Source organism: Microtus oregoni, unplaced genomic scaffold, assembly GCF_018167655.1.
Source record: "Microtus oregoni isolate MIOR12 unplaced genomic scaffold, Mior012 000069F_ref0000032, whole genome shotgun sequence".
NCBI classification, from domain to species: Eukaryota; Metazoa; Chordata; class Mammalia; order Rodentia; family Cricetidae; genus Microtus; species Microtus oregoni.
The window spans coordinates 20,505-46,889 of NW_024543976.1; the positions used below are offsets into that span (position 1 = coordinate 20,505).

Genomic DNA, 26,385 nt, shown 5'->3' on the forward strand with positions numbered 1-26,385 from the left:
ATCTTAATAAGGTTTATAATCCCTTTTATGTATTGCTAGATTCAGTTTGATAGTATTTTATTAATGATTTGGTGTTTGTATGTGCAACAGATACTAGTTTGCAGTTTTGCTATGATGCTTTGGGCTTGGGGGAATAGTAGGATATATTTTCTATTTTAGGAAGAACTTGCAAGAAAGGTGGGGCTAATTTTAATGTTTGTCAGGACTGAATAGTGACGGTGTCTGTTTGTAAGATTTTCTTTGTTGGGGCTCTTGTGATTACTAATCTTTTTGTTACCAGTTAATCTTGTTATTTCAAGTTGCTTTTAAGTCTGCTTGTAGTCAAATCAAAATGTTAAGGCTATTATCTCCTGTGGCTTTTGAAGTTAAACAAGGAAGCAAGAAAGCCACTTTCAATGATTGGAAAAGTCAGCAGTCACCAGAACTATTCAGTTAATCTCTATTCTTAATATTCTACCACCTCCTCATGGATGCATGAACTTATGAACAAGAAATTTCAGTCTGTTCCACATAAGATTTATATACAAGCCTCTTGACTAACACTTGAAGCAAAGTTCTGTAATCACAAAATCATAAGCGGTTCTCAGGGTTATAAACAGCTCTCTCTCCTCCCCCTCCCTCCTTAGATACACAAACAATACCTATCTAAGAACCTGTAGGGAAGGAAGTGTGCAGTAGGAAACTACTGGCACAGAAATTTGAGACTAGAACTCAGACGACAGCTTGCCTCGGTTTTCTCCATTGATAAATTGAAGTTGTTAAGTCTGGTGATTGAAAAGGTTCTTGCTGGGGGTGGAGCAATGGCTCAGTGGTTAAGAGCATTTGCTATTCTTTTTTTTTTTTTTTTTTTTTTTTTGAGACAGGGTTCTCTGTGTAGCATTAGCTGTCCTGGAACTTGATTTGCAGACCAGGCCTGCCTCTGCCTCCCCAGTGCTGGGATTAAAGGCATGCACCACCACTGCCAGGGGAGCACTTGCTATTCTTGCTGAGGACACAGATTCGGTTCCCAGCATTCACAGTGAGTGGTTCACACCTGTCTGTAATTCTAGGTCTGAGGATCTGATGCCCTCTTCTAGTCTTCATGGGCACATTATACATTCAGGTGCACACATATACACATATAATAACTCTGAAAAAGGGTTCTTTTCTGGTGCCAACAATAACTCACTCTATAGCAATGCCATTCATACTGCTTTTCTGTGTAGTCAAAATGAAAATATTTGGTATACATACATATACACTCAAATAATTTATTTTCCCCTCCAGTAATGATCAAGCCCAGGGCCTTCCACATATTAGTTGAGTACTGTGCCATTGAGCTATATTTACAGGCCTCATATTTCACTCTTATAGAACAAATAATTTCACAAACTCTTAAAACGAGACAAAAGCAAGATATATAGTCTGATTAAATAATGTAACTTTTTTTCTTTTTTTGGTTTTTAAAGACAAGGTTTCTACTTTGTAGATCAAGCTGGCCTCAAACTCAGAGATCCATCTGCCCCTGCCTCCTGAGTGTGCGGATTAAAAGTGTGTTGCTACCACCACCCAGCTTAAATAATGTAATTCTAGTACCCCCACTCCTGAGAGCCTGCTCTAGACAGTTGTTGCCAGTTTTCCTTCTATACATATACGTATGCTTTTTTACCTCATTTTATAAAAGTGCTATTTCATGTGAAAGCACTGTAATTTTTCTAATTTTAAACACATGAAGGTCAGTTTTCAGAAACCCTAAGCCTGTCAGAGAAACTGAATGGTATTTCATCAGTTGTCTCTACCGGCATATTACTTCTACCAAACTGGCAGGAGTAATGGTGGGTGGGATAACTTGAAATAAAGGCATGTGGAGTCCGGCTGCAATGACACCTGTCTGGTGGCATATCACTGTCTGAGTTACCAAGATGTGAATGGTACACACCATGGAAGGAGTCCTGAGATGAATGAAAACCGCCTGCTCCCCCTGCGGTAGGTGTGGAGCTGTGATAAGGCTCATCAGGCATACGGCAAGCCTGGAAGCAAGTCTTCCTGCCCAATCCTCGATGCATGTCTAACTTGGCAATAAGAGGCTTCCCAACATTCACTTCCTGCTTCTCCTCCACAGTGTCTTCCAGTCCTGCATACTGATATGACAAACATACTGTGAAGATCAGGTGTTCCTAAAAACGAAAAGAGGTTTACCATGTTTATTAACTGTGCAAACCTTAAAGTACCACTCCCTACCCCACAACGAAGCCCCACTCAGCTCCCTCTCTGAGGTTCCTTTCCAACACTCCTAAAGCCAACAAGCAGGCTGTCTCATTCAACATTTATCTGTTTAATGAAACTCCAGATCTTACTAAAGTAAGTCACATAATTTATAAGTTACAATAAGTTCCATTTCTGATGCACTGGGATCTCATTCTCCCCATAACTAGAAATAGCGTCCTTTAATGTGAACCTATTTCATAAGAGCATGAAAGGCCTAAGCTGCTTTAATGTATTACTAGACAGTAACTCAATCAGAAAATGGGAGGAGAGTTGATATAGACTAGATATGAACAAATAATAATAGTCTGTTGTATTCCTAGCAAGTGTTCCTAATTTTTACTACACTGTAATCATATAGCCAAGGAAAAAATGAAGAAGATTTTTTTTTTTTGGCAAGGATATGCTTACATTAGAAAGCTTAACTGGACAGAACCAGTTTCTCATTTGTCAGTCAACAAGACATAGATTAAAAAGCAATTCCTATTTTAATTTGCTGTATGTTTGTAGAAAGCGACAATAAAGAAATCATGCCCTAACTTTTTAACAGCATAGAAGACAGAGAGGTCCCTAGGCAAGTATCAGAGACAGAATTTAATGCCAAAAGTATCAGAGAGAAGACCCACTGTAAATTGGTTATTGTTGTTCCAATTTAATACCAAATGAAGCAACTCATCTATGGATTATGCCACAATCAGTTTTAGTTCCACAGTTTTTCCTTAGTTGCTATAAACAGGAAAAGCAGTAACCTTCAATTTTTGTAATGAACTGAGTCTAGTATAGAGGCAATGCTTGGGGAGCTCTTTTGACACTAAATAGCTGCCAGTTTCTTCAGGAGTCCCTTTATTTGCATGTTTTGGATCAATATCTAGGTCCTACAAAAAAACACACAAACACACACAAAATAAGTGAATGTCAATGATGCCATCAATGGAAGTCATAATATTGTCTATAACATATCTCCATAGATACTATTCTCTCAAGAGCACTGGTTTGAATAGATAATCCTTTACCCAGGACTAAAGAAACATGAAAACAATCTTCTAAGGTTGCAAGTTGCCATAGGAATTCTGGCTTCTATACAATTAAAAAGTAGCTACATTAAAAACATTTAAAATTATTTCTGATAATAATTGCCTTCTGGATTGTTGCCTTCTAAACTACTCCCTGAAACACTCTGTAACCTATTCCAGTTTTCTTTCCAGTCCTATTATTTGACTCCTCAGTTCTCTCTGTCTTTATTATCATTCTGGGAAGGTGCAGGGAGATTCGAATGCCTAAAATATTTAGAAAGAATAAATGAGCAAGATAAAAACTAGCCCCTTTCCTTTTCTTCTTTTAGAGCTACCCACTAGTGGAGGACAGGAGGTGTTCTACTCCTCCATAGGGAAGCCCGTGGTCTTCTCTGGCCCCAGGGAGGACTATCCTGTAGCTGTGACTGCAGTCCATGCTACATAATTTGTTCTCACATGAAGCTATGTCCTTCATGAAGTCTCTATATGTAACAACAATGATAGTAGGAATTTCTTTTTTCCCTAGTCTTTGCTTAATTTGTCACATGTACATAGGGAAGAAAATAGTTATTATTGTTTTTTTTTTCTTTTTTTCTCCTGAGACAGGGTTTCTGGTTTCTGCATAGCTTTGGTGTCAGTCCTGGAACTTGCTCTGTAGATCAGGCTAGCTCTGCCTGTCCCTGCCTCCCGAGTGCTGGGATTAAAGGCATGTGTCACCACTGCTTAGTTTATATATTGTTTTTTAAAAAACTAGTCCAAAGTGATATCAGAACTAAATGTTTGGAAAGAACAGATTTCTGTTCTTATGGCTATCAGAGCTTCACAAATCAGTCTTTTTTCTTCAATGTTTATTTATTTTTTATTTATGTAAATGTGTATGTGTATCACATGCATAAGGATACCTGTGGAGGTCAGAGGATGTTAGATGCTCTGGAACAGGAGTTACAGGTGGTTGTGAAGTAGGTAATGTGGCTGCTGAACCCTGGTCCTCTGCAAGAGCATCACGTGCCCATAACTTTGAGCTATCTGTCCAGCTCCAGCAGTGAATTTTATGTTGGAATAAAAACTTACACTATACACAAGTTTTTAAAGTAAAGTTACCCAGCAGGGTGGTGGTAGTTCATGCCTTTAATTCTAGCACTTGGGAGGCAGAGGCAGACGGAATAAAGTGAGTTCCAGGACAGACAGGGCTACTACTCAGAGAAACCCTGCCTTGAAAAACCAAAAATAAATAAAAATTAATAATAAGTAAGTAAATAAAGTTAGTCATGACATTTATACACACACACTTTGTATATGTAATATTTCATTCTTCTCACTTTTAAAATTCTACTTAGAGGATAAGATACTGCAGACATCCTTCCTGAGTGAACTTCAGACACTTCTGAATTTGACAAATTTAAGGTATTGTGGCAGTTATTAAATACTATAATCAGTGTTGCACAAGTAAGCATGCATAAGAACATATACTTCCTTTACACCTCTCATTGAATCTTATGGTTTTATTTATTTATTTATTTAAGACAGGGTTTCATCTGTAGCTTTGGAGCCTATCCTGGAACTAGCTCTTGTAGACCAGGCTGGCCTCAAACTCAGAGAGATCTCCCTGCCTTTGCCTCCTTGCCTCCTAAGTGCTGGGATTAAAGGCGTATGCTACCACAGCATGGTGTATCTTATGGTTTTAAAAGTTTATTATTTAAGTGATTTTTTTGGGGGGGGGCTAGGGCTAGAACACAGGGTCTTACACATGTGAAGTAAGCACTTTATCCCTTCATATATATATATATATATATATATATATATATATATCTCAAAGTTTAGTCTTTAATAAATAAGAACCTATCACTCTATTTTAAATAAAAGAAACGAGACTTACAAGTGGGAAATCGGTAACGTAGGCATCACACATTATAATCTCAGGTGGTTTGTGGATTATACTTGTGTAGATTATCATGACATTCGAGAACTCTGCGGCAAATCCTAATTGAATATGAACACCACATTGAAATTTAAGGCACATACTTTCTGGAAGCTCTGGAAAAGAACAGCAGAAACAACATATAATAATATCATTTAAAGAGTGCTTGGTAAATTTTCTGATGGAGAGCAAATAAAACATGGGGAAGCATATGGTTGGTTAGACCATTTGCTTAAAAACATTATGTAATGTTACTGGTGAAACATATACACACAATTAGACCAAAACCCAAATTTTTGCAATCTATATAGTTTTTTCTAGAGGTAATAAAAATATACATAGATTTTTATTGATGACTCAGTATTTACGATAAGAACTTGTGTGTGTGGTGTGGTACGGTGTGAAGGATAAAGTTCAGGGTTTTGTGCATTTTAGGTAAGCTGTCTACTATCAAGCTAAAACCTCAATTTTATAAAATGTACTGTCACCAAGTGACTTTGATAATTTGTTAACTAGTCATTCAGCCACTCCTGGATATCTACAGTATTTTTGGGTTTTAATATTTTTCTTTTCCTTTTTTTCAAGACAGGGTTTCTTTTTTTTTAAATTTTTTTTTATTTTTTTTTTAAATTTATTTATTTATTAAAGATTTCTGTCTCTTCCCAGCCACGGCCTCCCATTTCCCTCCCCCTCCCCTAATTAAGTCCCCCCCCCCTCAGCCCGAAAAGCAATCAGGGTTCCCTGTCCTGTGGGAAGTCCAAGGAACCCCCCACCTCCATCCAGGTCTAGTAAGTTGAGCATCCAAACTGCCTAGGCTCCCACAAAGCCAGTACGTGCAGTAGGATCAGAAACCCAGTGCCATTGTTCTTGAGTTCTCAGTAGTCCTCATTGTCCGTTATGTTCAGAGAGTCCGGTTTTATCCCAGGCTTTTCCAGACCCAGGCCAGCTGGTCTTGGTGAGTTCCCAGTAGAACATCCCCATTGTCTCAGTGTGTGGGTGCACCCCTCATGGTCCTGAGTTCCTTGCTCGTGCTCTCTCTCCCTCTGCTCCTGATTTGGACCTTGAGAATTCAGTCCTGTGCTCCAATGTGGGTCTCTGTCTCTGTCTCCTTTCATCGCTTGCTGAAGGTTAATATTCAGGAGGATGCCTATATGTTTTTCTTTGGGTTCTCCTTATTTAGCTTCTCTAGGATCACTAATTATAGGCTCAATGTCCTTGGTTTATGGCTAGAAACCAAATATGAGTGAGTACATCCCATGTTCCTCTTTTTGTGTCTGGCTTACCTCACTCAGGATAGTGTTTTCTATTTCCATCCATTTGTATGCAAAACTCTACTACAGAGCTACAGTATTGAAAACAGCTTGGTATTGGCATAAAAACAGAGAAGTCGACCAATGGAATCGAATAGAAGACCCTGACATTAACCCACAAACCTATGAACACCTGATTTTTGATAAAGGAGCTAAAAGTATACAATGGAAAAAAGAGAGCATCTTCAACAAATTGTGCTGGCAAAACTGGATGTCAACCTGTAGAAGAATGAAAATAGATCCATATCTATCACCATGCACAAAACTCAAGTCCAAATGGATTAAAGACCTCAATATCAGTCTGAACACACTAAACCTGATAGAAGAGAAAGTGGGAAGTACTCTACAACACATGGGCACAGGAGACCACTTCTTACATACAACCCCAGCAGCACAGACATTAAGGACCTCATTGAATAAATGGGACCTCCTGAGACTGAGAAGCTTCTGTAAAGCAAAGGACACTGTCGCTAAGACACAAAGGCAACCCACTAACTGGGAGAAGATCTTCACCAACCCCGCAACTGACAAAGGTCTGATCTCCAAAATATATAAAGAACTCAAGAAACTAGACTGTAAAAGGCTAACCAACCCAATTATAAAATGGGGCATTGAGCTGAACAGAGAATTCTCAACAGAAGAACTTCAAATGGCCAAAAGACACTTAAGGTCATGCTCAACTTCCTTAGCGATCAGGGAAATGCAAATCAAGACAACTTTAAGATACCATCTTACACCTGTCAGAATGGCGAAAATCAAAAACACCAATGATAGCCTTTGTTGGAGAGGTTGTGGAGAAAGGGGTACACTCATCCATTGCTGGTGGGAATGCAAACTTGTGCAACCACTTTGGAAAGCAGTGTGGCGGTTTCTCAGGAAATTCGGGATCAACTTACCCCTGGACCCCGCAATACCACTCTTGGAAATATACCCAAGAGAGGCCTTATCATACAACAAAAGTATATGCTCTACTATGTTCATAGCAGCATTGTTTGTCATAGCCAGAACCTGGAAACAACCTAGATGCCCTTCAATGGAAGAATGGATGAAGAAAGTATGGAATATATACATATTAGAGTATTACTCAGCAGTAAGAAACAAGGACTTCTTGAATTTTGCAGACAGGGTTTCTTTGTATAGCCCTGGCTGTAGCGGAACTAGCTCTGTAGACCAGGCTGACCTTGAACTCACACAGACCCACCTGCCTCCACCCCTGAGTGCTGAAATTAAAGATGTGTACCACCACTGCCCAGCTTGATAATTTTCTATTAGCCGATATTTCATATATTTAATGCTTCAGATTGTTGGAGGTAGCTATTAGATGGTTCCTACACATGGATCATACTGTTAATTGACATGAAATATACTAGTTTCACTAAAACAGGGTTATTTTTTGAGTGTGTGGGATTAAACAATGAAATAAATGATTTTAAGTATCTCTCTCTCTCCCTCTGGTTTTTGAGACAGGGTGATAGATAGGTTCTGGGTAGCCCAGACTGACCTGGAACTCACTAACTAGCCTAGGCTAGTTTTAACTTTCAATTCTCCTGCCTCAGGCTCCCAAGGGCTGGGATTACAGGAGTAAACCATCATTCCCAGTTAGATATTATCTCATGAAAGGTTTTGTTTTCTGTTGAGTTTATTTCATTTTAATTTTGTGGTATGGTGCTGGGACCCTAACCTGAGGACTCACGTATGCCAGGCAAATACTTAACTACTAAGCTACCCTATCCCTAATGTTCATCTTTACCACTATAATTTTATTTGTGTTGTACACACACATACACACACACAATGTTGTTCATACATACACGTGTTGTTCACACACACTTACATATTTATATAAATGTATATATGTGAAAAGACATTCAATTTTAATTATTTGTGCAACCATCTAGAAGATGATATATTTATAGCACATTACCCCTTAATGTGCTCTAACATGCTAATTTGCCAAAAACTACAACTTTTTTTTTTTGTTTTTTTTTTTGAGACAGGGTTTCTCTGTGGTTTTGGAGCCTGTACTGGAACTAGCTCTTGTAGACCAGGCTGGTCTCGAACTCACAGAGATCCACCTGCCTCTGCCTCCCAAGTGCTGAGATTAAAGGCGTGCGCCACCACTGCCCGGCCAAAAACTACAACTTAAGAGAACAAAGTATTATAAATATTTTTAAAACAGAAGTTCAAGAAATACATTAGTCTTCTATCTTTTCTATGATAAAAGACTCAGAGAAGATACCTGGAAAATTTCACAGAAAAATCCTTTCCTTCAGGCATTATTTAAGCTCAAATTTTTAACTACACCTCATAAAACTACCAGAAGGTCATTAAGGTACAGATATGATTTTCCTCTGCATCTTCTTTTTCTTGCCTTTGTCACTCCACCCACCAATGAAGTGTCACAGATAGCATGACAGTAATAGCCATGAACCATGTAGTTTACATAGGTGAATGTGCAGTTATTATCTACAGCCCTACGAGACAGCAGCTGCTTCCTAAGTCTAGACAAGCTGAGTGCATGGTAGAACACAGACCTGCCTGGCTCCTGACAGCTGCACATTTCAAAAGTCACACTATGGAGAAGCTAAAGACTTGCCTGCATCCCACATAAATAAAATTTTAACTTACTTTCAGAACAGAAGAATCAAACATGATTATTTAAGTTTTAGAGTTCTAGGCCAGCCTAGGCTACATGATGAGGCCTTTCTCAAAAGACAATAAATAAATAAATAAATTTGTTTTCAATAATAGTAAAATAATAAACTAAATAACTTGGTATTGCTAGCATAAACCAGTGTAATATATACAACTTAAAGACTAGTTTTAGACTTGCCTACAAGGTGAACATGAGTTCTTTTGTATGTAGACTGGCCAAAAACTCATGATTTTTCTGCCTCAGCCTTCTAAGTGCTGGGATTACAGGCACACACCACCCCAATTTCATTGTAAAACTTGGGGGAAAACCTGTTACAAAAAAAAAAGATGTATGATTTTAAAAATAAATTTATGCATGGGTATGGTGGCACATGCCTTTAATCTCAGCCAACAGAGGTAAGTGGGTCCTGAGTTTGAGGCCTGCCTGGTCTATAACAGTGAGTTCTAGGCCAGGCAGATCTACATACTGAGACCCTGTCTCAAAAAGCAAAGCAAAATAAACAAACAAAAAACAAGATAAAAAGTAAAATTCCAACAGCTCTCATAGAAAACACATTACCATACCATGAGCCTTGGCCCACTGTAGATTCCGCACTAGAGACTCTGCAGAGCAAGCTGTCCCCTGAATTGGATCAGTAAGTGCTCTCTTTTCAGACAAGCTGCTTCGAATCTCTAGAGCTTGTTTGCCTTTGGTAAGGTGACATTTACCCATATCTGAAAGATAAGAAGGTAAACATTTTTTAAAGACCAATCCTTTTGTTATGTCTAAAATATTCAGGCCAGGCATGGTGGAGAACACTTTTAATCTTGGCACTTAGGAGGCGGAGGCAGAGGCAGGAGGATCTTTGTGACTTAAGGCTAGCCTGATTTATGTAGCAAACTCTAGCAGAGCTAGCTAATATAGAAAAATTATGTCTCAAAAAATAAAAACTTAAGGTTAAGCTTTTCTTAGTAAGTCAGGTTATATTCCCAATACCATCTGTTAACAAATATTTACTCAGTACTTACTATGTACTGAGCATAGTTCAAAATGCTGGGGATGAACCAGTGAGCAAACATAAAAATACTGACCTAAAAGCATATTTCCTAATTACTAATTATGAGTTTTTTGAGAAAGGGTCTCATGTTGCATGTGCTGACCTCAAATTCATTCTCTCGGCAGGGGATCCTTACTGTATGAGTGGAGGTAGTGAACAACAGAGTGCATGCATTAAAACACGGCCTTTTTTTGTTGACTGTGGATGAGATGTGACTGGCTGGTCAAGTTCCTACCACCACCACCTGGACCTCCTTGTAATGATGGATGTAACCTGGATGACAAACCAACCCTTTCTCTCTTGATTTTGTTAGGATATTTTATCACAGCGAGGGGAAATAAAACTAGGACTATCATGCTACATTTAACTACTATTTTATTAAATTGTACTTATTGTGTACACTTGGTTGGCTGCTACCCATGGAATGAACAGTATGTCTAGCACTGAACTACATGTTTTTTCTAGTCTATTCTTGTATGGGCACTCTTAATTATGGAGGCATGCCAGCTCTGAAAGAACAGCAAAACTGAAGAAGTTTGTAAGACGTTCAAATATACTCTAAGCAAAAAACAACTCGATGAACATCATAGGTAAACAAGTATGTGATTTTTATTAAGTTTTTTTTTTTTTTTTTTTTTTTTTTTTAAATATTTATTTATTTATTATGTATACAATATTCTGTCTGTGTGTATGTCTGCAGGCCAGAAGAGGGCACCAGACCTCACTACAGATGGTTGTGAGCCACCATGTGGTTGCTGGGAATTGAACTCAGGACCTTTGGAAGAGCAGGCAGTGCTCTCAACCACTAAGCCATCTCTCCAGCCCCCGATTTTTATTAAGTTTTAAAATAGTTAAAATATACTTTGGGCAAGTATTCTACCAAAAGGCTCTACCTCCAGCTTTAAATTATACTTTAAAAATGCAACTGGCCAGAGCATGTTGGCTCATGCCCCTCCTACAAACACTTGGGAGGCTGTGGTTGGTCAATACAACTGCTGTTCCAGGATGGCTAGGGCTACCTACTTCCCACAAATGAAAGAAAGTTTAAATATCCAAAGAGAGTCTGGGCCAGCACCATACTCCTCAGTTTGAAGATAACTGAAGTAAATCCAAGGGCTTTAAATTTGAAGAAGCAGAGTGTTTTCATATGAGAGCTTAAGAGGAAACTCAGTATGTAAAACAGATAAAAGCAGAACTTCTCCAGCTGAAGCAGGCAGGGCAAAGTCTAAAGACCTGGCAAGTTAATGCTAAGTGATTAAGTCACATGGTTTCTGTGTATGTGCGCTCACCTAAAAAAAAAGTGACCAACAGCTGTTAACAAAATATTTTATTTTCAATGTGCTACATCTGAGTTGTGTGGTGGCCTATGCTTGTACTACCTGTCCTCAGTAGACTAAGGCAGGAACAACGCTTGAGCATTTGAGGTCATCCTGGGCTACAGAGTGAAACACTATCTTAAAAAGCAATGTAAAGCCTCAAAAACCAACTAAAACAGAACCTGTTAACTCTGTAAGAGCTGTGAAATTTTAAGTTTTTAGGGCTTGCAAAGGGGGTACCTTCTTTTTGATGTGGTTTACAAAAGCTCATTTCAAAAAATATACTGCAAAGCACAGTACTTAATAGTCTGAGGCAGGGGAGATGGCTTAGCAGTTGGCTGCTTTTGCAGAGGACCCAGGTTTGACTCCCAGCACCTACTTGGGAACTCACAACCATCTATAACTCCAGTCAGGGGATCCAGTGCTTTCTTCTATCCTTCTCAGGGTCTAGGCATGTACGTGGTACATAGACATACATGCAGACAAAACAGTTATACATATAAACAAAATTAACTAAAAAAATAAATTAAAAAAGGATTGTGAGGGAGAGGCTAGTCTGGGCTACATAGTAAGTCCCTGTCTCATAAAACAAAAACACCAAATTCAAAAACCAACAAAACAACAAATTCAACCACACTGTAACCCACATATTTATTTAAGAGGTACAGATCTGGAATTGTCATGACTTGTAGCACTGTATGAAGAGACAAAGAAGGGGACAAAAGGAAATGGGAGATATCATCTTTAAGGTCATATACTTAAAGCAGGACCTAGAAAAACCTGAGTTCATCAAAGAAATAAGGAGGCTGTTTTTTTTCTGACAGGATGTCCACATTTCTGAAAGACGAATTGTAGAGGAAGACGCCTTGCTTGGCAGAGACTCCCCACCGCACATTGCCCCCCAACAACTAGACTGGGCAGCAGCAAGGCAGCAGGCTGATAACAAGGCAGAGCTCTGAGGACTGAATTCTATCTCACCACTGCCCATGATATTCGCTAAGACAACAAGGAAAGAGAAGAACTGAGTAGCATCAGAGTTGCTGAGCACTAAGCCAAAAGACTGCTTCTTGAACCACATGATAATTCCAAACTCACACAGTATTGATGAGAATAAAATAACTAGCGAGCAAAGAACCCCGAGTGGGTTTCCCTCCACTGCTGGGCTTTTTTTGGACTACTTGGGTTAAAATTTTACCTTCTGCAACTTCATCCAGTAACACAGTAATTTTCTTGTCTTCTAATAATCTATCTTTTAAAAATTTCATAAAAATCCCATTTGCCAATCCAGAATGCTGGATTTCAAAAGCTTCTGCTCCTTGGCACCTTAAAAACAAACCAAGAGAAGAAGGTGAATAAGCCAGGCACAGAACAACAAAACCAGGTGTTAACTGACAAACCTGAATACACACCAGAATTCAAAGGCAGAATGGTGGTGATCAGGGGCTGGGAAGATGGGGTGGGATGGAGATGCCAGTCAGGGAATAATGCTTCTTTCTCTTAGACAGGGGAAGTAAATAAGTATAAAAGGGAACTGAAATGCTAATGGGGTTCATACAATCAGTTCATACTGTGTACATTGTAGTACCCTGTATCCCACAAATATATATGCTTAAGATCTGTCACTTCCAACAGAAAAGAGACAAACAGAAAGAAAAGTCAGTGTTTGCTAGTGGAGTGCCCATACCCACAGATAAGCTTCCCTCTTTTATCTGTCCTTCAATGGCTTCCCAACTGGAACTGAGCTGGAGGCAAAAGTGAAAGAATCTGCTGCTCAGTGTGTAAAGGTACTGAGACTGAAGTGCACAGCTGAAGCTGTCTATCAAGCATGTCAAGAAGGTAAATTTATGCCTACATGCCCATGGATATTTCTGTCTCTAATCTACAGTCAAAACAGACATACAAGAATAAAGACAACTGAATATAAAGTTTTCTTACGTGGCATATCCAAACACAATATTGGCAGTGACTTTCAGTGCATCCAAGATTGGAATGGTATCATCATAGTCATTTCTATTTATATGTACGGGAAGGAGAAAAGAGCAGATACAAGTATGAGAAATTACACAGTGTTCTTCAATGAAAAATATGCTCATACTTTTAGTACACATAAAATGACAGATTCAAATTCTTTTACTAAGAGAGCCACATACATACCACAGGCAACCTAGGCGCTTACATTATGAAAATAGTAAGCAGCTATGTTTGCGTGTCCCCCCACCACCACCATCTCTCTCTCTCTCTCTCTCTCTCTCTCTCTCTCTCTCTCTCTCTCTGTGTGTGTGTTTTTCAAGACAGGATTTCTCTGTAGCTTTGGAGCTTGTTCTGGAACCCACTCTGTAGACCAGGCTGACTTTGAACTCATAGAGATCCATCTGCTTCTACTGCCTGAGAGCTTGGACTAAAGGTGTAAAGCTGGGCCATGGTGGAGCACATGTTGTTAGCTTTTTTTTTTCTTTTAAAAGCTAGGATCTTGCTGTGTAGTGTGGGCTAGCTTCAAACTCAAGATCCTCTCTCTCAGTCTCCTGATCGCTAAGGTATCGCTATACCTAGCTTTTAGTTTTTTCCAGACAGGATCTCATTATGCAGCCGTAGCTGGCCTGAAACTTGCTATATAAACCAGGTTGGCTTTGAACTCATAAAGATCTGCCTGCTTTTGCCTCCTGAGTGTTGGGATTAAAGTTAGTTCACAACTGGCTTTTTTTATTAGCTTTAAAAATGAAGTTATATCTGAACTCCCTCATTGAATTCTGATGGGTAAGCAAAAAATCTGAGGAATAATCATTGGTTCTGATCCTTGGAGACACAAAGGCAGACAAGCAGATTTAAGACTTTCAAAATCTACTCAACTATACTTTTCGCATTTTTAAAACAGACAGACTGGTGACTACATGCTCTAAATTCAAGGGTGTGACTTGTTAATTTCTGGAGAGTAACAGCAGTGACTGCCAGCAACACGTGCATGCATTCTAGAGAGCTGGTGCTTTGGGGTACAACTATGTAACTTGTACCTTTTAGCTCCTTTTACAGCAAACAGAAAATAAGTTAAAATAATTAGATATCCATACTGAAAATATATTAAGTCTGCCATAAGTAGCTCACAATTCCCACTGGTTCTTAGCATCTTACTGAATCGCCTTAGGTTGCATTTGTCAGGGTTGATACTTGATTCCAACAACAGCTTTATAGAGATTAGGAATTTTACCTTTTCCGACACATATCCAACAGGAACACATTGAGTCCAGTTTCCTTTTCTTGCATTAATTTCAGTATGTTTTGTACACACAGGCAATTTTCAGACCTATATGGATTTGGAGCATCAACAGGGACCATAAAACTGTTCCCAAAGTTCTCATAACCATGTCCTGCATAATATAACAACCCTGGGGGTGGGGAAAGGAGAGATGTCAACTCTCAATGCATTTCAACATTTACAGATATACACTGTAATTAAGAAAACAATGTAATTTTCTTCAGGCTGATGGAGGCATATCTAAAAAACACCCAATTACAGACACAAATAATAATCAAAAGTTGAAATATATTCTAATTTAAAGAAGTAAGACCCAGTTAATAGTATACTATTGAGTAGAAAAAGGTAGTAAGGACTTATTTCCTAATTTGTCCCCTTATGAGGCTAAAATGCAGGAAAGAATCTTGGTAAATATTTAACAGGTTCATAAACAAACACAATTCAAGAAGTTTAACATCATTTACCACTAACAAATCAAAACTGTGATAAGATACCATTTAATTCTTACTAGGACTGTAATCAAAAGACAGGCAACAAAAATGAGAAGAAATCATCAGGATGCTCATTTACTTGCAGTGGTAATATCTTCACCATAAGATTGGCCTTCAGAAAATCTGTGGGATATTTTTTTAAATTAATAATTGACGTGGGTGGGCCCAGCTCACTGTGCGTCGTTCCACTCTTAGGTGCCCTAGTCCTGAGTTATATATAAAAAGAAACTGAACAAGCCATGGGGAGCAAGCCTGATGCAGTGTTCCTCCATGGCTTTAGTTCTTACTTCCAGGTTCCTACTTGGAGTTCATGTCTTGACTTCCTTTCATGATGTGCTGTGATCAGAATGTGTAAGTCAAAACTAAACCCCTCCTTCCTCAAGTTGCTTTTGGTCATGGCGTTTTATCACAGCAATAGCAAATAAACCAAGAAAGTGCTGTAGGAAATCATACAACCAATAGCCTTTAAATTAACTGCCCACCAGGGCGTGGCTTCATGTAAAGCACATGTCCGCTTTCTTTTCTGGCTGCGGAATTCAGTTTCTGTTATCTGTTCCAGCAGAGGATTCTGATTTGTGAGTCTACCTCTAAATAAATAACCGCCTATTATTCTCAATTCTGAGCTACTGTGGGATTTCTTTCAAGTATCCTTCTTTAAGAAAGTGTGTGGACATACACTTATGTGAATGCTAGAGCTCATGGTGTCCAGAAGAGGGTATCAGATCTCCTGGTCTGGAGACAGTCATTTATGAGCTGTCTGTTATGAGCGGTGGGAACTGAACTTGCTTCTCTACAAGAGCTGCAATCGCTCTTAACTGCTGAGCCATCATCTCTCTAGTCCCAGTGGTTCCAATTATATAAAACATCTAGAATTGGCAAGTTCCTAAGACTGAAAGTATTATTTGCGGTGGTCAAAGACTGGGTTAAAGAGACATACAAGGGGACGTGGCTCTCCTTTTCCCAGTAATAAAATGAGGACTCAGGCACATGACCTGTGCACAACTTGAGAATATTCTGACCCACTAAACTGTACTTTTAAAGAATGTAAGTTTTACTTTTAGCAAGTGTTCAAAATGTATCTACATTCTTTCTTCCCTGATGTGGGATTCCCCTCTGTATGCTGTGAATATCATTGGTTAATAAAGGAACTGCTTTGGGCCTATAACAGAGCTATAGGGAAGCAGAGCTAGGTGGGAAAACTAAACTGAATGCTGGGAAAGAGTTGGCAGAGTCAGAAAGAAGCCAAAAGGCTGCCACCAGAACAGATGTGCTGAAACTTTGCTGGTAGGCCACAACCTTGTGGTGATGCACAGATTAATGGAGATGGTTTAAATTAAGATGTAAGAGTTAGCAAATAAGAAGATAGAGCTAATGGGCCAAGCAGTAATTTAAATAATATGGTTTCTGTGTGATTATTTTGAGTCTGAGCTACCTAGCTGCCGGGAACCAACAAGTGGCCTCCTTCCAAGAAATTGGTGCCCACGTGGGCAACTAAAATCCACTTAAAACCTGAGAGGGCTAGAAAAGGAATTCTACACACTAAAAAAAACCCAAACAAACAAACAAACAAAAACTAAAAAACACATTTTTTTCTCCCCAAATGGGCTTTGCTTGCTGGTGGCATGCTGCAGCTCCTTTAAGAGAAGTTTTCCAGAGTTTGCTATAGCAGAAAAAAAAAGCTGCAGTTTCAAAATGCTGGCTTTCTGAGCTGTGCTGCCAGCACGAGGTTATTGAGACAGGGTCTTACTTTGTAGCTTGGCTGGAATGGAACTCATTCAGCCCAGGCTGGTCTCAAAACTGTAACAATCCTCCTGCCTCAGCATCCTGAGTGCTGGGATGACAGGTGTGTCACAGAAGAAAAAAATTAAACAAATGTTTCAAGTCACATGGCTGAGGTGTCTGGACTCCACGGGTGGTACTTCCACTACTGTATTATGTAATGGAATGTTCTTGACTGACCATGTCTTTTTCTGTTCTTTCCCTGCATTGTTCTGTTATTACAGTGCTCCCCAGAACACTGTCACCTCTGTATCTGTACAGATGTAACAGGAACTCAGTAAGCACTTGATACTAACAATCAACAGAGTCCAGCAGCGAAGGACCTTTTAGAACTGGTGCCATTTTCACAATTGGTATAAGTTAGATACCCAGTCATAAAGCCCGGGTGCTGCCCCAGCTGGCTCTGACAAGATTCAGCTATGGAGAAGCAGCAATTCTAAGAGTGGCTTAGCTCCCATTGAGACATAAAAGACAGGTGTAGTTCCATCACATGGTTGCCATATCCTTAGCAACTGCTCAAATTAAGGCATTTACTACAAAATATGCTTTTTCCTTTCCAAAATCAATGTGCAAAATGTATCAGAGTTTGCAATGAGATTATATCAAAGGGCATAATTTTTATGTAAAGTAAGTCAGTAAAAATAATTATATTTTAAAAATTCCATCTCCACTACTGTTAATTCTCTTAATTACTCAAGGAAAGGGGGAAAATAGACACCTTTAGAACTATCAAGCTATTTAGTGTAGTTAGAAATATAATTATGCAAATTAAATAATTAGAGAATTTTTCTATCTTGGCAACATGATTTTCAAGAATCATGTTGGGGCTGGTGAGATGGCTCTTTGGGAAGGGGTGCTTGCCACCAAAATTGATGACCTAAGTTTGATCCCTGGGATCCACATTGTAAGAGAAAATCGACTCCTGCCAGTTGTCCCCTGATCATCTGGCACTGTGGTACACACCTACCTACATACAAATACACACACACTATATAAATACAATTGAATTAGTTTTTTGAGACAAAATTTCACTATGTAATTATAGCTAGACTAGAACTCATTATATAGGACAGGATGGCTTTGAACTTAAAAATCTCATTGTCTCTGCCTCCTAAATGCTAGGATTAAAAGTGTGTGCCACCAAGCATGTGCATTAAATTTTTTTTTAAAAAAAGCATAGCTATTTATTTTTGGCTATAGATAAAATATTTGAGTGGTGGCACATACCTGTAATCCCAGTACTACAGAAACTGAAACAGGAGGAGCCGGAGTTTAAGGACAGTTTAGGCTACATAGTGAAACTGTCTCAAACAGAACAAAGCAAAACAATCAAATAAAAACAGTAACAAACCTCTCCCACTCAAGTGGATTTGCATTCGACTTTGCAGAGCACTCTTCTGTTGAGAATCTCACTCTGGGGGTCTCACATACTCTCCTAGCAAGGCAGGCAATGGCATCACTCCCCTTTTACATACACAGGAGCTCGAGACACCGAGAGGTTTAAAAGCTCACTCAAACTCCAGACTTTGGATGCAGGTGAGCTTGATCACTGTGCTGGCTTATAACATTAATGTAGTGCACTGATATTTCATTGTGTCGACTGCATTATAGTTTATATCCCCCCACCACTGTTATTTTCCCCAAAGAAATCTTAGGAAGACTCTTAATACACAAAACCTGATGAGTTGCTCTTCTCTAGTCAAGGCCCAAAGTGCTACCAAGCCCAAATCTCTAATCTAAAGGACAGTCAGAATTCCTTTAGTAGATTCTTAAGAGTGTTTGTGTGTATACATGTATGTTGAGTACACGCATGTTTACATGGCTGTGTGCACACTTGTGTAGAGATGTGCATGTGTATGGAGGTCTGAAGTTGATGCTGGGGGCCATCCTTGATCACTCTCCATCATATAGACTGAGGCTGTCTCTCACGCAAACCCAGAGATTGCAAAATAGGCTAGTCAGCCGGCTTATTCCGGGAGCCTATTTCTGTCCCTCAACTGTTTGGGATTACAGGCAGGCTTCTATGCATGCCTGTCAGTTACATGGGTGCTGAGAATCCCAACTAGTTCTTATTCCTATGCACTAAGCACTTTATCCACTGAGCCAACTCTCTGGCCCATTTAATAAAATGTCAAAAACTGTAATAATAATGGATACAATAAACCAGGCAGTTTGTATGTTAGGCATGAGGGTAATTAATTTTTTTCCTAAAACAGCTTTGATAATTGAGTTCTAGCCACTTTATAGATCACCTTCAGTTTGGAAAAATTACATAACGATAAAATCAAAAGCATGGACATGGGCGAATTTATTCCAATGCTTAACCATTGACTTACACTGAACTAAATGACTGGCTCCATGGTAAATGGGTTTTTGTCATATTCTGATCAAGTTCATTTAATATTCTTTTCCACAAAAGGCATAGGTAAGCAGTAAGCAGTGATAAACACACAAACACATTTGGTGAGGAGGACAGACCGCCATACAGTTACTTTTTTCTCTACCAATCTGTATAAGATAACTATATGTAAATTATTTCTATTTTTGGTTGTTGCTTGTTGACATGCTATAGACTGATTCACCTCTTTTTCTGTTTTACTGTGACTTTTCTTTTACAATGAGTGGGCAATAAGAGAGCATCAACTTGTGTCTTGTTTTCTGTATCTAAAGTTCTTCATGCTGAAACTCCTCTACCTTCCCCTCATCCCTAAAGGACCACTGGTCACCTGGGGACACGAGGAGAGGTAAAGGCATGGTCCAAAAGAGAAATAAAAAGTCTCTTTATGGCATGCCTTACACCATGAAGCCTTCACCACACTTACATTTAATGTAGATGTGTCTGATGTTTTGGGTAGTCACAATACTTCAAAATATAATGCAGTCACCCTGTTAAGACATGAATTAGGATTTTAAATTTTTCTAGCTTTCTTAAGCTGCCCTTTGTTCTACTGTTTATTGTTCTTTAGTCTATACCATAAACTGATATTGTTACAGAGGGGAATGTGTGTAAAGTGTCAGCCAAACTGAAGTCTTGTCTCCTAACCATCCTTTTATAGTTCCAGCTCTCTGCTTTATAAGACGGGCAATTAAATAGTCAGAGAACTGGAAAGTTATGACAACAACTGCAGTAAAAAATAGGAGTAACTGAACATATAACTATTTATATAATTCTCTCACTCTCTAGATATTGACTAACCCAGAAACCTAAATTTAGCCTAAACCAATACTTATCATTACTTTTTTTTCTTACACTTCACTGTTTCTAGTGCAGTTTTAGAAGCAATTCCCTATGCAAGTCACCCAGGCACCTTAAAAACAGATAAATTATGTAACATACTTAAGCAATCCACTTTTTTTTCTTAGTTTTTGTCAAGATAGGGTATATCTGTGTAGTAGTCCTGGCTGTCTTGGAACTCCCTCTGAAGAACAGGCTGGCCTCAAACTCACAGAGATACGCCTGCCTCTGTCTCCTGAGTGCTTGGATTAAAAGCGTGTGCCACCACTGCCTGGCTCATTTAAAAAAAACAACAACAACAACAAAAAACCTTCATTTATGGAAGACTCATACAAAGTAAGTTCTCAAAGATAACATTTTTTACAGGGAATTTTATCAACTGTAGTCATAATTTTTAAAGCTACATCCCACATAGTGTACAACAATGAATGCTGGGAGGAGGAGGGCCCCACCTTGGGTCTCAGCTGTGGAAGAGGCCTGGCAGTGATTCAGATAAGGAGTGACTGATAGCCTGGTTCCACCCTCTGTATGTAAAGTACCTGGATGCTTAGTTCACTGGGTGAATACTCTTGTAGACAAGTTTTCTCAAAATGCATTCTTTGGTCTCTTCCTATTGCCATGATTCCTTTTCCTTTATTCTTTGACAATTTCTTTTATCATCATTACTATATTTTTCATTATTTAAAATAATTTTCAAATTCAAATATATTTTGATCATACTGAAACCCACTTCTTGTTAGAATGAAAAATATAGGCCAGCTGTCAAAAGGCCTATTTGCATGGAATATGCTTTCCTATTTTTAAAGATCTACTTTTCTTATTTTTAATTATGTGTATGTATATATGTCTGTGTGTGAGTATATGTACATGAGTGTATGTGCCTAACAACATCAGAGGCATAGGATTCCCCTGAAGCTGGAGTTCCAGGCAGCTGTGAGCTGCTCAATGTGGGTACTGGGAACTGAACTTGGGTCTTCTTGAACGGCAACATGTGCTTTTAGATGCTGAGCCATCTCTCTAGCTACTCCCCATTTTTGTAAGAAAAATGGATGAATACATCCATTCATCATCAATTTATAATGCTCATGAGAAAACTATTGCTTCAAAATCAGCATACTGGTAGAAATGGAAAACCTGAAGCAGCTTACTATTCATGTGCACTACAATAGTAACCTTCATTATTGAGAGAATGGATCATTTAAATTATAAGGCTTTTCAACATCCCTTAGTCAGCAGTTTGCTAAATCTTCAAAGGGGTGTTATTTATTTATTTTTTTTAAAATTCTACCTCAAAGCCAGGCAGTAGTGGTGTACGCCTTTAATTCCAGTACTGGAGGCAGATGCAGGTGGATCTCTGTGAATTCAAGGCCAACCTGGCCTACAAAGTGATCTCCAGGACAATCAGAGTTGTAACACAGAGAAACCCTGTCTCGAAAAAAACAAACAAACTAAATCAACAATAACAACAACAAAAAAAGAAATGTTGTTCTAACATGTTAAAAAAAACACAGGGGGGGCTGGAGAGATGGCTCAGCAATTAAGAGCACTGACTGCTCTTCTAGAGGTCCTAAGTTCGATTCCCAGCAACCACATGATGGCTCACAACCATCTATAGTGGGATCTGATGCCCACTTCTGGCCTAAAGTCGATGGAGCACTCATACATAAAATAAATAAATCTAAAAAAAACCCACAGAAGACAATAAGATAATTATCTATTCATACGGAATAAAGATAAAATTTATCTTTTTTTCAAGAATATTAAAACCCTTCAACAACATGTTTACCTACCTTTATCTGATTTCTCTTTATTTATTTTTATATACATGAATGTTTTGCTTGTGCACCACTTGTGTGCCAAAATAAGGTTTTAGATTACCTGGAACTGTAGTTACATATGACTGTGAGCCACCATGTGAGTGCTGGGAATAGAACTCAGGTCCTCTGGGAGAACAACAAGTGCTCTTAATGGCTGAGTCATCTCTCCAGCCCAACTCTTAATGAGTATAATAGGAATGGCATACAATTATAAAGATAAATATTAGAAATATCTTACCATATACTCCTTTGTCTAAAAGTAGTAAAAATTCATCCACAGCATTGCACATCTCGTATTCAGTAAGATCCAACAATGAAACAACTTTGAAATCTAGTTGTCTTAATAAGTTGGTCAATTCATACACATCCACCAAAGGAGCTTTAAGTTTGGGGTGCTCCCAGTAATTCATATTTCCTATCAAAAGAGCAACCTTGTCCTTTGCTGTAAGAAAAAAAAAGGGGGTGAGTGGGAGGGAAATAAAAGAGGGTATAAATATAAAAATTTATAGAAGTATTAAAATGAAAAACTTTGCTTTAAGATTACTTATGACATTAAATTTCATTTTAGAGATATTACTTTACATAAGAGACTAAGAACACAACAGCCTGAAACATCAAAAAATTAAGACTAAATATGTATTCTCTGTGAATCAAAGAATATTTATTAGTTATATATGAACTATATACCGAAGTGTGCTTTCATCGAATTGGTTCTGTTTTATTGAGAATGGGGGAAGTAAAACAAAGCAAACACCTAAAGAGGGGTAGCAAGAATTTACAGAGCTAGGAGAAGAGAGACCAAAGAGAGAAAAGAAGGAACTTCACAAGGACCACATTTGTTCTATAATAGTTGGGTGGATGGACTATCTCCTCCTACTAAATTAAAAAAAAATTATCATCATCATTATTATAGTATTTATGAATGAGGACACACATGCACAATGGTGTGTGTATAGTTCAGATGGCAACTTCATCTTGCCTGTTCTCCTTCTTAACTTTTTAAAGACAAAGTTTCTGTTTGCCTGAGATAAGGCTACTTGAGGAACTTTTTGAGCTTAATTATTTGACTTGGCTCAGACAGAAAGAGGTGTTTTGGGGTGGGGGCATGCAAATGATATGTACTTATGCCTTAAAAAATATCAGTCTACTTAGGGCTGTGGCCTGGCCTGAACAGTTATAAACAGTTAGGCAAAGCTTAGTGCTCAAGGAACTTCAACACTGCATCTTTTTTGATGGTCTTGGGTGACAATGGTGGCAAACCGTCAAGAGACCTACACACTGCCAACTGCATAAAATGAGAGCACAGAGAATTACATAAAACACACAATACTTCGTAGTAAAATTAAAAACTACACTATTGGTTTATATACTTACTATATAATGCTTTTCATTATTAAATTTATTTTAAAAATCACAAATTTTATCATTATTGTAGAGTATATGACTTCTACATATGAAAAAAAAACATTGTCTGTTAGCAGCAGCCTCATATGCCTTGGGATTTACTTATTTCTTCAACGCACTGGGACAATAATTGAGAAACTGACGTAAAGGGTCTAATGACGCATGTCTCAAGACACATCTCTATCATTCAGTAATAGGTAATTGGGAAAGAATGATTTACAGAATACACGAGTCCAAGAATGTAGGAGTGTGAAAATACCAGTAATTGCCCAAAGCTCCTGTAAAACTTTTTTTTGTCAATGATAATTCTTAGTTATATAACTTTTTAAAGTTTCCTGATAAAGATGGTGGGTCTTACCTTGACCAGTCTACTTGTGAAGCAATTCCTAGTTGGCAGGAGAGCTGAAGTGGACTTAGAATAGAGAAGCAGAGATGGGCTGAGACAAGATGGCAAGGACTCATTCTAGGAAATGGTTGTGGCAAAGAAACCAGATAGAGAAAGGAATAGTAAAATTTGAATTAAAAAAGATGAGAGGAATAAAGGAAACTTTAAAATAGCAAGTACGTAAGCAAGTTATCATGGGGTTTAGATGATAAATTCAACAAATTTATTATAAAATCATAAATTACTGTAAGAGCCGCCCACAAGTTCTTGAACACAAACCATTTACTGGAAAAAGGACACACGGGGCTCAGAGCACAGCTCAGTGGTTGAGTGCATGCTTAGCATGTGTGAGGTCCTGGGTTCAAAAAATAAAATTCTTTTTGATTCTATAAAGAACAATAAAATCACTTTAGAAATATCCTTACTAGAGGATCCTAGACATTTTCCAGAACTTAAAGTAGTACACACTCTTCAGCTTTAGCGTCTTAGAACTCACTCTGTAGACCAGGCTGGTCCTGAACTCACAAGAGATCTGCCTGCCTCTGCCTCGCAAGTGTTGAGATTAAAGACATGCACCTCTACACCTGGCTAAGCTTTCATCCACAAAAAAATGAGGAGATAGTCTACATCTCAGGAGTAAGTTACACATTTTATAAAGTAAAATAAGTAATCATTTTGAACTTTCAATATCTATTAAGTTACATTTGAGCTTGTCATTTGTGTGTAATTATTACATTCTCACTACAGAATATTGTAGTTATGGCTTTGTTCAGATTATTATACTTGATCTCACTATTAAAAGTGAGAGCTGGGGCGGGGCGGTTCTAAGGAAAGAACTTTTTTTAAAAAATATATTTATTAAAGATTTCTGCCTCCTCCCCGCCACCGCCTCCCATTTTCCCCCCTCCCCCAACCAAGTTCCCCTCCCTCATCAGCTCGAAGAGGAATCAGGGTTCCCTGACCTGTGGGAAGTCCAAGGACCACCCACCTCCATCCAGGTCTAGTAAGTTGAGCATCCAAACTGCCTAGGCTCCCCCAAAGCCAGTATGTGCAGTAGAATCAAAAACCCATTGCCATTGTTCTTGAGTTCTCAGTAGTCCTCATTGTCCACTATGTTCAGCGAGTCCGGTTTTATCCCATGCCTTTTCAGACCCAGGCCAGCTGGCCTTAGTGGGTTCCCGATAGAACATCCCCATTGTCTCAGTGTGTGGGTGCAGCTCAAGGTCCTGAGTTCCTTGCTCATGCTCTCTCTCCTTTTGCTCCTGATTTGGACCTTGAGATTTCAGTCCGGTGATCTAATGTGGTTCTCTGTCTCTGTCTCCTTTCATTGCCTGATGAAGGTTAATATTCAGGAGGATGCCTATATGTTTGTCTTTGGATTCACCTTCTTATTTAGCTTCTCTAGGATCGCGAATTATAAGCTCAATGTCCTTTATTTATGGCTAGAAACCAAATATGAGTGAGTACATCCCATGTTCCTCTTTTTGGGTCTGGCTTACCTCACTCAGGATGGTGTTTTCTATTTCCATCCATTTGTATGCAAAATTCAAGAAGTCCTTGTTTTTTACTGCTGAGTAGTGCTCTAATATGTATATATTCCATACCTTCTTCATCCATTCTTCCATTGAAGGGCATCTAGGTTGTTTCCAGGTTCTGGCTATTACAAACAATGCTGCTATGAACATAGTTGAGGATATACTTTTGTTGTATGATAGGGCCTCTCTTGGGTATATTCCCAAGAGTGGTATTGCTGGGTCCAGGGGTAGGTTGATCCCGAATTTCCTGAGAAACCGCCACACTGCTTTCCAGAGTGGTTGAACAAGTTTGCATTCCCATCAGCAATGGGTGAGTGTACCCCTTTCACCACAACCTCTCCAGCAAAGGCTATCATTGGTATTTTTGATTTTAGCCATTCTGACAGGTGTAAGATGGTATCTTAAAGTTGTCTTGATTTGCATTTCCCTGATCGCTAAGGAAGTTGAGCATTACCTTAAGTGTCTTTTGGCCATTTGAACTTCTGTTGAGAATTCTCTATTCAGCTCAGTGCCCCATTTTATAATTGGGTTGATTAGCCTTTTACAGTCTAGTTTCTTGAGTTCTTTATATATTTTGGAGATCAGACCTTTGTCATTTGCGGGGTTGGTGAAGATCTTCTCCCAGTAAGTTGGTTGCCTTTTTGTCTTAGTGACAGTGTCCTTTGCTTTACAGAAGCTTCTTAGTCTCAGGAGGTCCCGTTTATTCAATGAGGCCCTTAATGTCTGTGCTGTTGGGGTTATACGTAGGAAGTGGTCTCCTGTGTCCATGTGTTGTAGAGTACTTCCCACTTTCTCTTCTATCATGTTCAGTGTGTTCGGACTGATATTGAGGTCTTTAATCCATTTGGACTTGAGTTTTGTGCATGGTGATAGATATGGATCTATTTTCATTCTTCTACAGGTTGACATCCAGTTTTGCCAGTACAATTTGTTGAAGATGCTCTCTTTTTTCCATTGTATACTTTTAGCTTCTTTATTGAAAATCAGGTGTTCACA

General features: G+C 38.7%; 1 protein-coding gene across 2 annotated transcripts in view; it reads right to left on the bottom strand.

Moving 5' to 3' along the window:
- Positions 1-1,236: 1,236 nt before the first annotated feature.
- Positions 1,237-26,385, bottom strand: part of LOC121440582 (mucosa-associated lymphoid tissue lymphoma translocation protein 1 homolog) — a 47,113-nt gene continuing 21,964 nt past the window's right edge. For both annotated transcript variants that reach the window (XM_041641341.1, XM_041641340.1), the window contains 8 exons: positions 22,304-22,507; positions 14,696-14,873; positions 13,429-13,503; positions 12,689-12,816; positions 9,705-9,854; positions 5,134-5,291; positions 2,994-3,119; positions 1,237-2,156 (listed from right to left, as the gene is read on the bottom strand). In XM_041641341.1, coding sequence (XP_041497275.1) covers positions 1,716-2,156; positions 2,994-3,119; positions 5,134-5,291; positions 9,705-9,854; positions 12,689-12,816; positions 13,429-13,503; positions 14,696-14,873; positions 22,304-22,507 — 1,460 coding nt within the window. In that variant the 3' untranslated portion in view covers positions 1,237-1,715. The remainder of the gene's footprint in view (positions 2,157-2,993; positions 3,120-5,133; positions 5,292-9,704; positions 9,855-12,688; positions 12,817-13,428; positions 13,504-14,695; positions 14,874-22,303; positions 22,508-26,385) is intronic.